General features: G+C 38.5%; 1 protein-coding gene across 1 annotated transcript in view; it reads left to right on the forward strand.

The window, feature by feature from the left end:
• The window catches only part of SLC16A10 (solute carrier family 16 member 10), a 27,461-nt gene extending 18,336 nt beyond the window's left edge, over positions 1-9,125 (forward strand). Inside the window, exons 3-5 of the mRNA XM_017739409.1 lie at positions 918-1,061; positions 2,464-2,692; positions 3,892-9,125. Of these exons, the coding sequence (XP_017594898.1) occupies positions 918-1,061; positions 2,464-2,692; positions 3,892-4,127 (609 nt within the window). The 3' untranslated portion in view covers positions 4,128-9,125. The remainder of the gene's footprint in view (positions 1-917; positions 1,062-2,463; positions 2,693-3,891) is intronic.
• Positions 9,126-11,212: the final 2,087 nt, after the last annotated feature.

Here is an 11,212-nt window from a genome sequence, read left to right on the forward strand (position 1 = left end):
AACAACAACAACCCACCAAAAAGACAACAACAAAACCAAAAAAACCCACAAACAAAAACCACTGTGGAAGTAGAGAGAATATAAAAAAAATCCAAATCCATCAAGCCAGTCTGGTGATATATATATATATTTTTTTAACGTGACTTGAAAAGTTGAAACTACTGACACTGGTAGTTCATCCTGTTGTGGTTGATGGCCTGCTGCCAGGAGCATCGATCAGTTGCTTTAGATCTTCAGGCCGAAGTGGCTGGTAAATCATTCTTCTGTGTTCATTGCTGCTGTAGCTGCACCCTCTCATGGGAGTGAGTGCTTGCTGTTGTGTTTGGAACTGCAGCTGGTTTCTGCCTCTCTTCCTCCTTGCCCCTGGACATTATGGATGTTGGGATGAGACGTTCTGGAGGGCCTCTTCTACTTGCACTGTCTGGTCTCCAGCTCTCTGCTGCTTGCTCCTGCCCTGAGCTATGTTGCAAGTGTGGTAGCCTGTGTGTCTGTCTTAATGCACAGAGCAGCATTGCAGTGATTCCCATTAATCACTCAGTCCTGCACACCTGAGAGAGCCGCAGTCAGGGAAGCAACAGCCCCTGGGGCTTCTGTGTTACTTTGAATCTATGACTAGTAAATTGAGAGTGGTTGGAGAGAACACTTTGGTTGTTTTTGCTTTTTTTTTTGTATTAGAGCCTTCTTGTTTTCCTGAATTAAGTTCATTAATTGTGGTTAAAGCAACAACACATTTCAGATTGTTTTTATTGTACTGCGCTAAATACTGCATTTTAAAATCTGTAAAAGCAGAGTAAGTCAGATGCCCATTTGTAGCTGAGTTTGTAAGTCTGAGATTGACAGATTACTTCTATTTGACTCAAGTTTTCCAAGGTCTATCTTTTAACTCTAAAGCAAATTTATTTTCTCTTTTAAAACAGATGAATCATGTAAAAGACAGATTTGGTGACAGCGTGCCAGAAGAAGTGCTTCTGCTATGTCTGGGCATTACTTCAGGTGTTGGCAGATTGGTCTTTGGCAGAGTTGCAGATTATATTCCTGGTGCAAAAAAAATTTATTTACAGGTATGTCTTTATTGTTTCTATATTCCTTCAGAACTGTGTATTCTGAAGGATTTGGTTTTGGGTACTGTTAATAAGTAAGCAGAATTAACCGATTGGAGATTCAAATTTGGGAAGTTTCAAAACTCTAGGAAACTCAGTGTATGGTTTTTGATACTAGGAGCCTTTGGTGCAAAGTTCATGAATCTGTGATTTTTGTTTTTAGTGCTAAGAGAATGTCTGTTTCCTGCTGGCTGTTTTCAGCTGGAAATGAAAGAAATTACTGATCATTAGCATGTGAGTGAGAACCTTTGGGGATTCTCTAGATTCTGCTTTCTCTGCTTTATTGCCTGATTCCATAATGGTTGTAGAAAGGGGACAAAATTAACCCATGTTTCTCTATTAAGGATTTTGGATATCTTGATCTTTGACAGGCACTAATTTGGTGTCAAATGTGTTCTGCGCGTAGTACGCCAGGGGTATGGCCATGGGAATTTAAGAGGCGCTTAGTTGAGGAGATTTTGCAGAAGGAGTCCTGGCTTCTGGAAATGCTAAAGCTTGGAGATGAAGGGGGATATACATTTCTTTCTCTCCACGCTTATAAATGATATTTTTTGGGAAACTAGCAGTGTTAGTGTGGGATTTTGGAAAAGCTTAGAGCTCACTTTCATGTTGGCAACCACGAGGTGGTCGCCATGTGGTCTCTTAAAATGAATAGCAAGGGAGACATCTTGTGGGGATTGTCTGCACTGCATTATGGAAATAAAAAATTCTTAGGAAAGAACTACCTTTCTGCTGGAGTATTTGTTACCATGAAGAAATTTAGATTGCCTGGTGTTTTATTGTGGTTAGGTGGGACATTGATTTCCAATGCTGAAACATGGATGGTGCACAGGCAAAACTCTTTTGTTTTCTTTTTAATTTTGCTGAAAGACAGTTTTATTCCTTTATCTAAAACAAATAAATAATCTCAGGTTATATTAGAAAATCTCTGTAAGTATGCAATGACTACGCCAATGTATCAGGATATTTTTTTAATAGAAAAATTGTAATGTTTTCTCTTCTGTTGAATACAAGCACCTTGAAAAAACCGCTCATAATACTGATATTTTTACTTAAAACAGTGACCTTACACAAATGAGAGAGAATGACCTTACACAATCACTGTAGGATGATGGATTACAAGTGCATTTTCAAAGATTCCAAAATGGGTAGTGGGATTTCTTTGCCTGTCATGAGTTATATGTGTTTGTTTTATCTTGTTATGTAACTTCTGATGGTGGTAATCCATGGAGACTGATTATTTTAAAGTAAATACAGGCAGACAGTTTAATTCACTGCTAATGTAAGGAAGTTCATCTGGTCCCTTACGATTTGCAAATTTGGTGCAATGTGTTTTTGTATTTTTTTCCTTGTTCATATTTAGGTGGCCTCATTCTTTTTTATTGGGCTGATGTCTATGATGATTCCTCTGTGCAATGTCTTTGGAGCTCTTGTTGCTGTCTGTCTCTTCATGGGTCTGTTTGATGGGTGCTTCATTTGCATTATGGCACCGATTGCCTTCGAGCTCGTTGGGGCCCAGGATGTCTCCCAGGCCATTGGATTTCTGCTTGGACTCATGTCAGTGCCTATGACAGTTGGTCCACCCATTGCAGGTGAGTGTAGGCAGGGTTTGTAGGTGTAAATGTTACCATGTTTGCACGGCCGTGTTTCCCATTCCTGCATCATGTGCAGAGCACTGATGTTGAAGTTTTCTCGGTGTGTGCTTGAGAAGATACAGTGAATTTAACTGCTGCTCATGGGTTATTAATTTACTTCGCTCTTCAAAGTTTGCTCAGTCTTTTTCATTGTTATGCAGATATGAAACATTCCTCAAAATAAAAATAGATAGGTTTCCAGTTGGATTTAGGACCTGACATTTTTCATGCTGTGTAAGTGATGGCCTATTGGTTGCTTGTGTTACAGAGGGGCTCCAAATTAAAATCTAAAATTTAACTGGATTCCAAAATTTGCTCATGTTAAAACCATTGTGAGGATAAAGACTCTGGTCTATTTAATTGCTCCTCATGCGTGGGAACGCTGGCTTTATTCATTCTTTGGTGGGAGACTGACAAAGTACAGGTTTTGAAGATGAAAACTTGGAAGTTCTTGGGAGGTAGAAATAGCTAAAGCTGTATTCCTCACCACTGATGATTTTCAGTGGTAATTTACCCTGAAGTCTGGTGAGTGCTACTGAAAGGTACTTCATAAGATGTAATTGAACTATGCAGCATTATAAAGGACAAAATTTTAAAACTGGAACAGCACAGAGTAGGTGCTTCCTGATCTGGATATACTGTTACAGCTATTAATACTTATATAGAATTTGACTAATGGGAGGAATTTGGAGAGAGCAATTAGAGTGAATTATTGGAAAACACATTTTTTAATAAGAGGCTATTAGGGATGCAATAAATGGAGCATATCTAGAATTAGAGGAATGGGCATATTGATCAAAGGTAACTGTTACCAAAAGAGGGAGAGTTTCTGTAAGTCATGGCAAGATACAAGTGCTGGAGAAGCTCAGATGAGCAACTTTCAAATAGGAAAGATGGTGCATGTTTTTAGTGGATGGTAATTAAGCAATTTTTAGTTGGTTGAGAGGTGACATACTGAGCTCTTCATTACTGCTCCAGATCAACTCTGGAATACCTTTTTACCTACATGTACACCTCTGTTTGGCCATCAGGTTGTCAGGCTCTAGTGGTTTATAATCTGTGCCAGCTCTTGGGTTTCTGCATCTGAAGCCACGACCTGGTTTTTGTAGGTTCCTGAGGCCCCTTTATTTATGAGTGGTAACTTCGTGCCTTTCCAGGTTTGCTGCGGGATAAGCTTGGCACCTATGATGTAGCATTTTACCTGGCTGGAGTCCCTCCCCTTGTTGGAGGAGCTATTTTGTGTTTCATCCCCTGGGTCCATGAACGGCAGAAGTTGAAAGAGAGAGCAAAACCTGTTGATGGAGAAACTACTGAGAAAATGCTGGAAAATGAAAGCACTTTGGTGTCAGACACGACAGAAAAGCCAGTCAAAGAACTGGATTCTGGCCTTTGATGCCTCTTTTTTTTTCCCTGTACCATCCGACCTCCTCCTACTGAAGATAGATTTCTACTTTTTGGCTGAAGATATTATATGATACTGAAGAAGTCTTGAACTATTGCTCAAATTGCAAAACTGCTACAAGAATCTTTTATACCATTGAACTTTTTGGACAAGTCTTTAAATTTGATTTCAAGCCACATTTTCAAGATATTTGAAGTTTTGTAGCTTTAGTGTGTACGAGTGTAGTGATTCTGTGTGTGAAGAGAATATTTTTCTAATCCATCAGAACTGATTTCTGGAAATGTGAAAGCTGTTTTTCCTCACTGACCTGGGATTCTTCAATGGTACCTATGATCCATCCACTGCAGGCACACCCCTGGGTGTTCATATTGGATAATGTAGTAGCTCTTATGACTGATCTGTTTTTTGAAGTTTCTCATGCTGTTTACAGTCTTTTATAATTCTCTATCATGAACACAAATATGCATCTTTTTGCCAAAATGATTTTTTCTTTAGAAAGCTAAATTATTAAACAACTGTTGAAACACTCACTTGTTTGCATTCACCTTTCACAGTAACCCAGACAAAGAACATTAAGAATGGCATTTCTGATGGGCTCAGGTTTTGAATATGGGCAAACCAAGCTCCAAGTGCAAACACATTCAGAAGTAAAGCTGCTGAATAATAGTTTTTTTTTAATTATTATTATTATTATTTGGTGAAGGCAATACCTTTAAGGTATATTTGTATAAATCTTTTTTCAGCCAAAACTCAGAGTAGTAGATAGTTTTGAAACTGTACTGATTAATTCTTTGGAGCAGTATTGTGAATTAGACTAAATTTCAAATTATTCTGTTGTACTTGTTAAGATTTCTTTTTTTTGTTCTTAAAACCAAGACAGCTTTAAAGGATACATTCTAAGTGCAATACCAAGTTGTTTTTAAAGTGGAAATATACATGAGCTATTAAAACAACATTCAGCAATTAAAGATTTTTGCACTAAGTGAACATGCAGGTTTATTACAGGTCTTTATAGCTGTGCTCATTTGCCTGTAGGTTATATGGCTCCATATTTTATTCAAATATAAATAAATGTCTTTGCATGTCCTATTTCTTGCTTAACATCTTAAATGTCCCCATTGCTTATGTATTCTTAGGTATTATGCACTGTTTGTCAAACAAGTAACTTCTTTTTCTGAAAAATGTTTAAAAGCATAATACTTCGAGATGAAAACACTGCTTTTCAGTTTATCATAAAACACTTCTAATCACATTGCTTATCCATGGAAATGGTTCAGCAATCACTGGAATACTTAGTCGTTCTTTATTTCATGTCCATTTAATACCATTTAATATCCATTCAATAATTTTTGTTGCCTCATTTAAAAGCGTCATAGTAAAGAGTAAACTAAATGTGATCTGGACAAAATGCATATTTAAGTGCTTTTTTTAATAAGTAACTGTTCTTGTTCTTTACATAAACCATGGAGGCATACTGTTTTGCTTTTTTTAAATTATAACCTTTATTGTTTTTTCTATTTTCATTCTTCTTTTTCCAGTGTTGTAGTAAATTGCTCAGAAAACCCATCCAAAACAGCAATACTATTGCATTTAATGTTTACATCTAGCAACTGACAGAAGTTCTTTAAATATAATCAAGCAAAGCATCCTAATTATTGTAGACCAAAGCTCAGACTTATTTATATAGCAGAATTTCAATCCCTACTTTGCATGAATGAGGTCTAAAAGAATTGAATCTTAAAATGTTAGAAAGACACATGTGGAGGGACTTGGAGGTGGGGGGGGGTGGGGGGAATGTGAATGAAGCCAGTCTGTAAAACCGAGGTCCCTTCAGGTTCATTGGAACTTGTGCTTTGGCACATTGTAAGTACTTCTAAAATAGGCATTAAAATATGCATAGTAGTGTTAATTAAAATTACTGCCTTCATTACAAAAGTGATGCTGACAGCCAATGCTGCTCTTGTCTGGAGTGTTTCTGTAGAACGTGATATTCAGTATTATTTTCCATTTGGGCAATGCAGAAGGTGTTGGCTAAGTGTGGTAAAAGACTCCTGTTTCTTGTTGTTCTGTAATGGAAAATTAGTGTTAATCACAGATCTTGCATTTCATGTGTTTTTAGTCCTGAGTTTTATACCAAAAACAAAGCTGCTGCTTTTTTTTATCACTGGTGCAATTTGAAATGATTGTGACCAGGTATCTTGGTGTGTATTATGGCATCTTCCCAACGTGCTACTCTGTATCTCTGTAAATTATCTGGGAGAGTATAGAAAATAATTGTTGTTAAGTTTTACAAATGACACGGAAATGGTATAACAATAGTGTGGATTAATTATTGCCATGCTGTTTAAAAAAAATAAAAATCCAAACTCTCATATTTGAGTAACTAAAATTGCATAAAATTTACAAAATCCCGAAAACAACAAACCAAAAAACCACAAAAACCATGACTTCATGAGGAGGGTACAATGACTAATTGTTTAGGAGTGATTCCTATGGTAAAACCAGCTACTGAGTGGGATGTTGGATGAGAGGGAAGCAGAGGTAGGGGTAAGGAAGCTCTGCTGGTGTGATGGTGTCGGAATAACAAACCCATTTCTGATGCCAGTGCTTGTTTTGCAACAATGCTAAAATTGGAAAGGCTTTTCAGAGGAGATAAAGCAAATTACTGCATAAGAACTCTGTTAGCATCCTTTCTGTTGGCTTGTATCTGTGGGGGAAATGTCCAGTAGCAAATGCTCTTTTCTGGACAAAAGCATAAGGTGTTTGTGTCCTAAGGCTAGGTAAGATGAAAAACAAGCTCAAATTGTTTGTGCTGAGGCTGACCAACCACTGAGAATCTTATTGAGAGATACTAGATTCTGTATGCCTTGAGGGTTTTAAAAATGAGGTTAGATGACACTCTTTAAAAAAACGCAAATAAATCCCCAAACTAACTAAAACATGAGAAACCCTACACAAATAGCAACTATTTAGTAAATTTATTTTAAAAAATATTGAATATTGCAAAAGTGGAGAAAAGGCCTGAATATTCGATTTTATTTTAATGGAATAAATGTAAATAAGATTTTGTAACGATTTATTTTTAGGTGTGAAAACCTGTTCATGGGAAACCTGCTGAAATCCTATTTTGATGACTCAAATCATGCCAGATTTAATCTTGTTGGGGGTAGATTCTAACATTAAAACAGTAGCTTAATTCAAGAAGACCCTTAAATCATTCTGATATATCTCTCTCTTGAGAACAGTTCATAGAGTACCTTCCATAGACATTATTCTCCTATCCTATAAACATAGTAATTATCTTTTCATTGAATGTTCTCAGAGTAAATCTTTGGAAGAAGATGAGTAGAAAGAGGTTTACTTAAAATGGCAGCGTGACATTTCCAGTCCTACCTGATGCTGTCATTTAATACACCAGATCTTGAAACCAATACTAATTTTGAGCAAGGTTTGATTGGTTTAATACCTTTTCAGTAGGTATGAGATCCTTTTGATCTTAAGAAAACTGTTCAGCAAAGAGTCTGAAATAATGGAAACCCTTTGGGTTCTTATTTACATCTCATCTATGCAACAGTATCCAATGTATAACTAAAAAAGTACTGTTGGATTTGTCCTGGCTATTTTTGAAGACCTGTACAAGTCTCAAACCCAGACTTCAAATTATAACATAGTTAGAATTTCTTGCATCCAGGTCTTTTTCTGTTCAGCATTAGCATTTAAATTATTTTTCTAATTTTATTTCCAGTGACCATTTATTGTCCCTGAAAATTGCTCCCACAAGTCAAAGATGCTACAGCTGTTCTGTGGCCTTTCTTCAGGGTGTATTTGGCATCAGATGAGGCAGACAAACTGACACTGTTCTCCTTTGGCACTTCATGCATAATGTCTGGGCATATACATTCCCTCCTCCCTGCAGAGACACTGGATTGTCAAACTGATGCCCACCACATTGGATATGGGTGGTACTTTCCAGCCTTCCCTGGATGAAACCCTTGAGCAGCCACAGCCCGGCAGAGCAGGCAGGTTTTGGAGCCGTGGGAGGTGTGAGGTTGGGTCACCCTTGCTGGAGGCAGCTCTCGCAGGTACCGGGTGGACGCTTTGATCGAAGGCTCGTGGTGTAAAAAAAGGGACGCTGCCATTGAAAAGCAGAAGTGCCCTGCTGAGTGCCTTGCCTCAGGTAGTACATGCCAAAGGGACAGGAGGTGCTTCCTTGCAGCTCCAAAGGGAGTATGTCACGTTGGGAATCAGTGCTACAATCCTTCAGGTCATCCATATGGGTTGGCTTAAGCAGCTGGGTTCTCCCTGTGCTGGCATGGGGAGCAGTTCCCTACCTCGCTGCTTGCAGAGGGGCTCAGCTGGGCCCTCTGAGCAGGGAGCAGAGGTAATGCCTGATCTGGGGTCTGGATTCCCCTTTGGAGAGCTGGAAGTGTTACAGAAGTCAGAAAGGACCCTCTGCTATTTAGAATGTGTGTGAATGTATCTATAAATACAATGTGTTTTGGCCAGGGTGTGCACAAATGTTCTGCATTTCCCCAGGGGAGGTGTAGTACTGGAATGTGAGAGATGGCTGAGGAGAAATGAACCCTTTCTTTGTGTGTCTCCCTGTTGACAAGCCCAGCACCATTAGAGTTCCAGCCAGCCAGTGAGTTTCTAGTCATGTAAACTTTGGCATATGTGCAGTATGCCTTCTAGTCTGTATATGTGGTGTCAACAGTTGTAATGTTTTGGAAGTGCGTCTGCTAAGATTAGAGTGATTTTATACCAAAGTGTTTGCTAATATTGACAACATCTTTAAGCATCTTTATAGACATCATATTTTGTATGTTGTTTTTGATATTAAAGGATACATGTTTTGCTAGCCTTAACTCCAGTTTTTCAAGTTCTGCTTTGTTAGAAGGTAAAAAATGAATGTTTAATGTTTTTCATGGTGCTAAAGTAACTGTGGTTAGTCTCAAATTATTCAGAATAAAGATGGTAATTCTTAAGTGCTCCATTTGTTATTGCATGCATCATTTTTAGTCTTAGTCTTGTGTAAAATTTATCATTTTGAAAAATAATTCTATCTTGTATTCTGGTTATTTTTTAATCTAGTGTGCAGACTTTTGTATAAAAGTCTTTACAGCTTTTATTGCCACTGAGGTCTGACTGAAATGTCCCCTTTACATTTGCTCCTAAATTAATATATGGTGCAACCCATTCCATTCTGATTGCACTGACAATCCTTTTTAAGACTAATGATTTATAAACCTAAACTACTGAGTTGCTTGTTTCTGAAAAATTTATCTTCTCTATTTTCCATTCTGGAGCTTAATATCAAATTTGCAGAAACACCTCCATTCACAAAAGGCAGAAGGCAAATTGAGGGAGGGAGGGAAACTGTGGTAAAATAAGCTTGAGTGGTGTTTCAAAAGAATTCTGATTTTGCTTCATGAACTGCTGGTGTAATTCAGTGGGACCTTTAATCATTTACTGGGCTGCTGCCAATTTCCCTTTGACTTACCTTGGCGGTATGAAACATGAAGTGTTTCCTCATTGACAGCTTCAGTAAGTCCCAGGAATTCATTCACCTTTCCTTTGTACTAGGGCCAAATATTTAAGTTCTTTAATAAATATATCTGATGATATGGGTGAAATATTTCCTTTTCACCTGGGGTTATTCTCTAGGCTGCTTATAGTTCAAATTAAAATTTGAAAAAGATGCCCAAAACCTTTATAAGTGCCTGGGTGCTGTTGCCATTTGTACACTCTCAATGTACAAAGCTTCTTTGTAGGTGTGTAAGACAACAATGAGGAGAAGCCTGGGGAAGACATTTGAAATACTGCTGTACCTTTTTCAGGAAGCTGTTTTTATAACATGGCAAAATACTAACATCTAGAAATGTGGTTTGACTTGTGTATGACTACTATTATTTTATAGTTGACATTATTTTATCTGGAATTGTCTCTACCACTGGACCTATGACCAGAAGCTCAGCAGTGTTCTGCAGATATGTCACGGTTCAGACTCTGCACTCTTGCAAAGGTACGAATGTGGGATCGATCAGGTTTAAATGTTATCTGGCAGTGTTATTTCTAGCAAGCAGCTACTTTTTTTTTTTTTTTTTTTTTTTTTTTTTTGCCAGTGCCAGGAGAAACGGCAATGGGTTGCTCCCTGTCCATGCTCTGTTATATCCCAGTATCTATTTGTTATGAACAACTCACAAAACAAAGCAGTGCAGTTTGGAATTATCTTTTGAGTTGTTTGTGATGCTTAAACTTACCAGGTATGGTGAAACTCAGAGCCTTTCTTACAGGGAGCAGCACCTCAGTGCCAGACAGGGAGCATGAATGGAGACTTTCTGCATAGCCTGTGAGCTGCTCCACGTGAGTGGTGGGAATTCATGTAGTTTTAATACTTAGTACTTTTAGTACCGAGTGCAGCCAGGCTCTCCTGAACAGGAAGGTACTTGCAACATGCTTGCCAGTGCCAGGAGAAACGGCAATGGGTTGCTCCCTGTCCATGCTCTGTTATATCCCAGTATCTATTTGTTATGAACAACTCACAAAACAAAGCAGTGCAGTTTGGAATTATCTTTTGAGTTGTTTGTGATGCTTAAACTTACCAGGTATGGTGAAACTCAGAGCCTTTCTTACAGGGAGCAGCACCTCAGTGCCAGACAGGGAGCATGAATGGAGACTTTCTGCATAGCCTGTGAGCTGCTCCACGTGAGTGGTGGGAATTTATGTAGTTTTAATACTTAGTACTTTTAGTACCGGGCATGTTTTCATACCTGTCCTTAGGAGAGCAGCAGCTTTCTCTCTCTTGAAAAGCTTTATTAGTGTGACATAACAGTCTTTGTAGAACACAAAGATCTTTTATGATCGGTTGTCTGAAAGGTCGAGTGCAGTTTGAACGATAACACAGATTAAAAATAAAGTAATAAATGCTGGTTTATAAAGGCACTTCTCCAGGCACTGTGGCACAGGCTTGCAGCGGTGTGGAGTGCCAGCGGCCCTGGGCATGTCGCTCCCCAGCGCCGAGCCCCGTTCCCAAGAGGAGCCCTCGGCGGAGGGGGAGGCGGTGTCATCCCCCGGGG

Source organism: Corvus brachyrhynchos, unplaced genomic scaffold (genome assembly GCF_000691975.1).
Source record: "Corvus brachyrhynchos isolate BGI_N302 unplaced genomic scaffold, ASM69197v1 scaffold14, whole genome shotgun sequence".
In the NCBI taxonomy this organism is placed as follows: Eukaryota; Metazoa; Chordata; class Aves; order Passeriformes; family Corvidae; genus Corvus; species Corvus brachyrhynchos.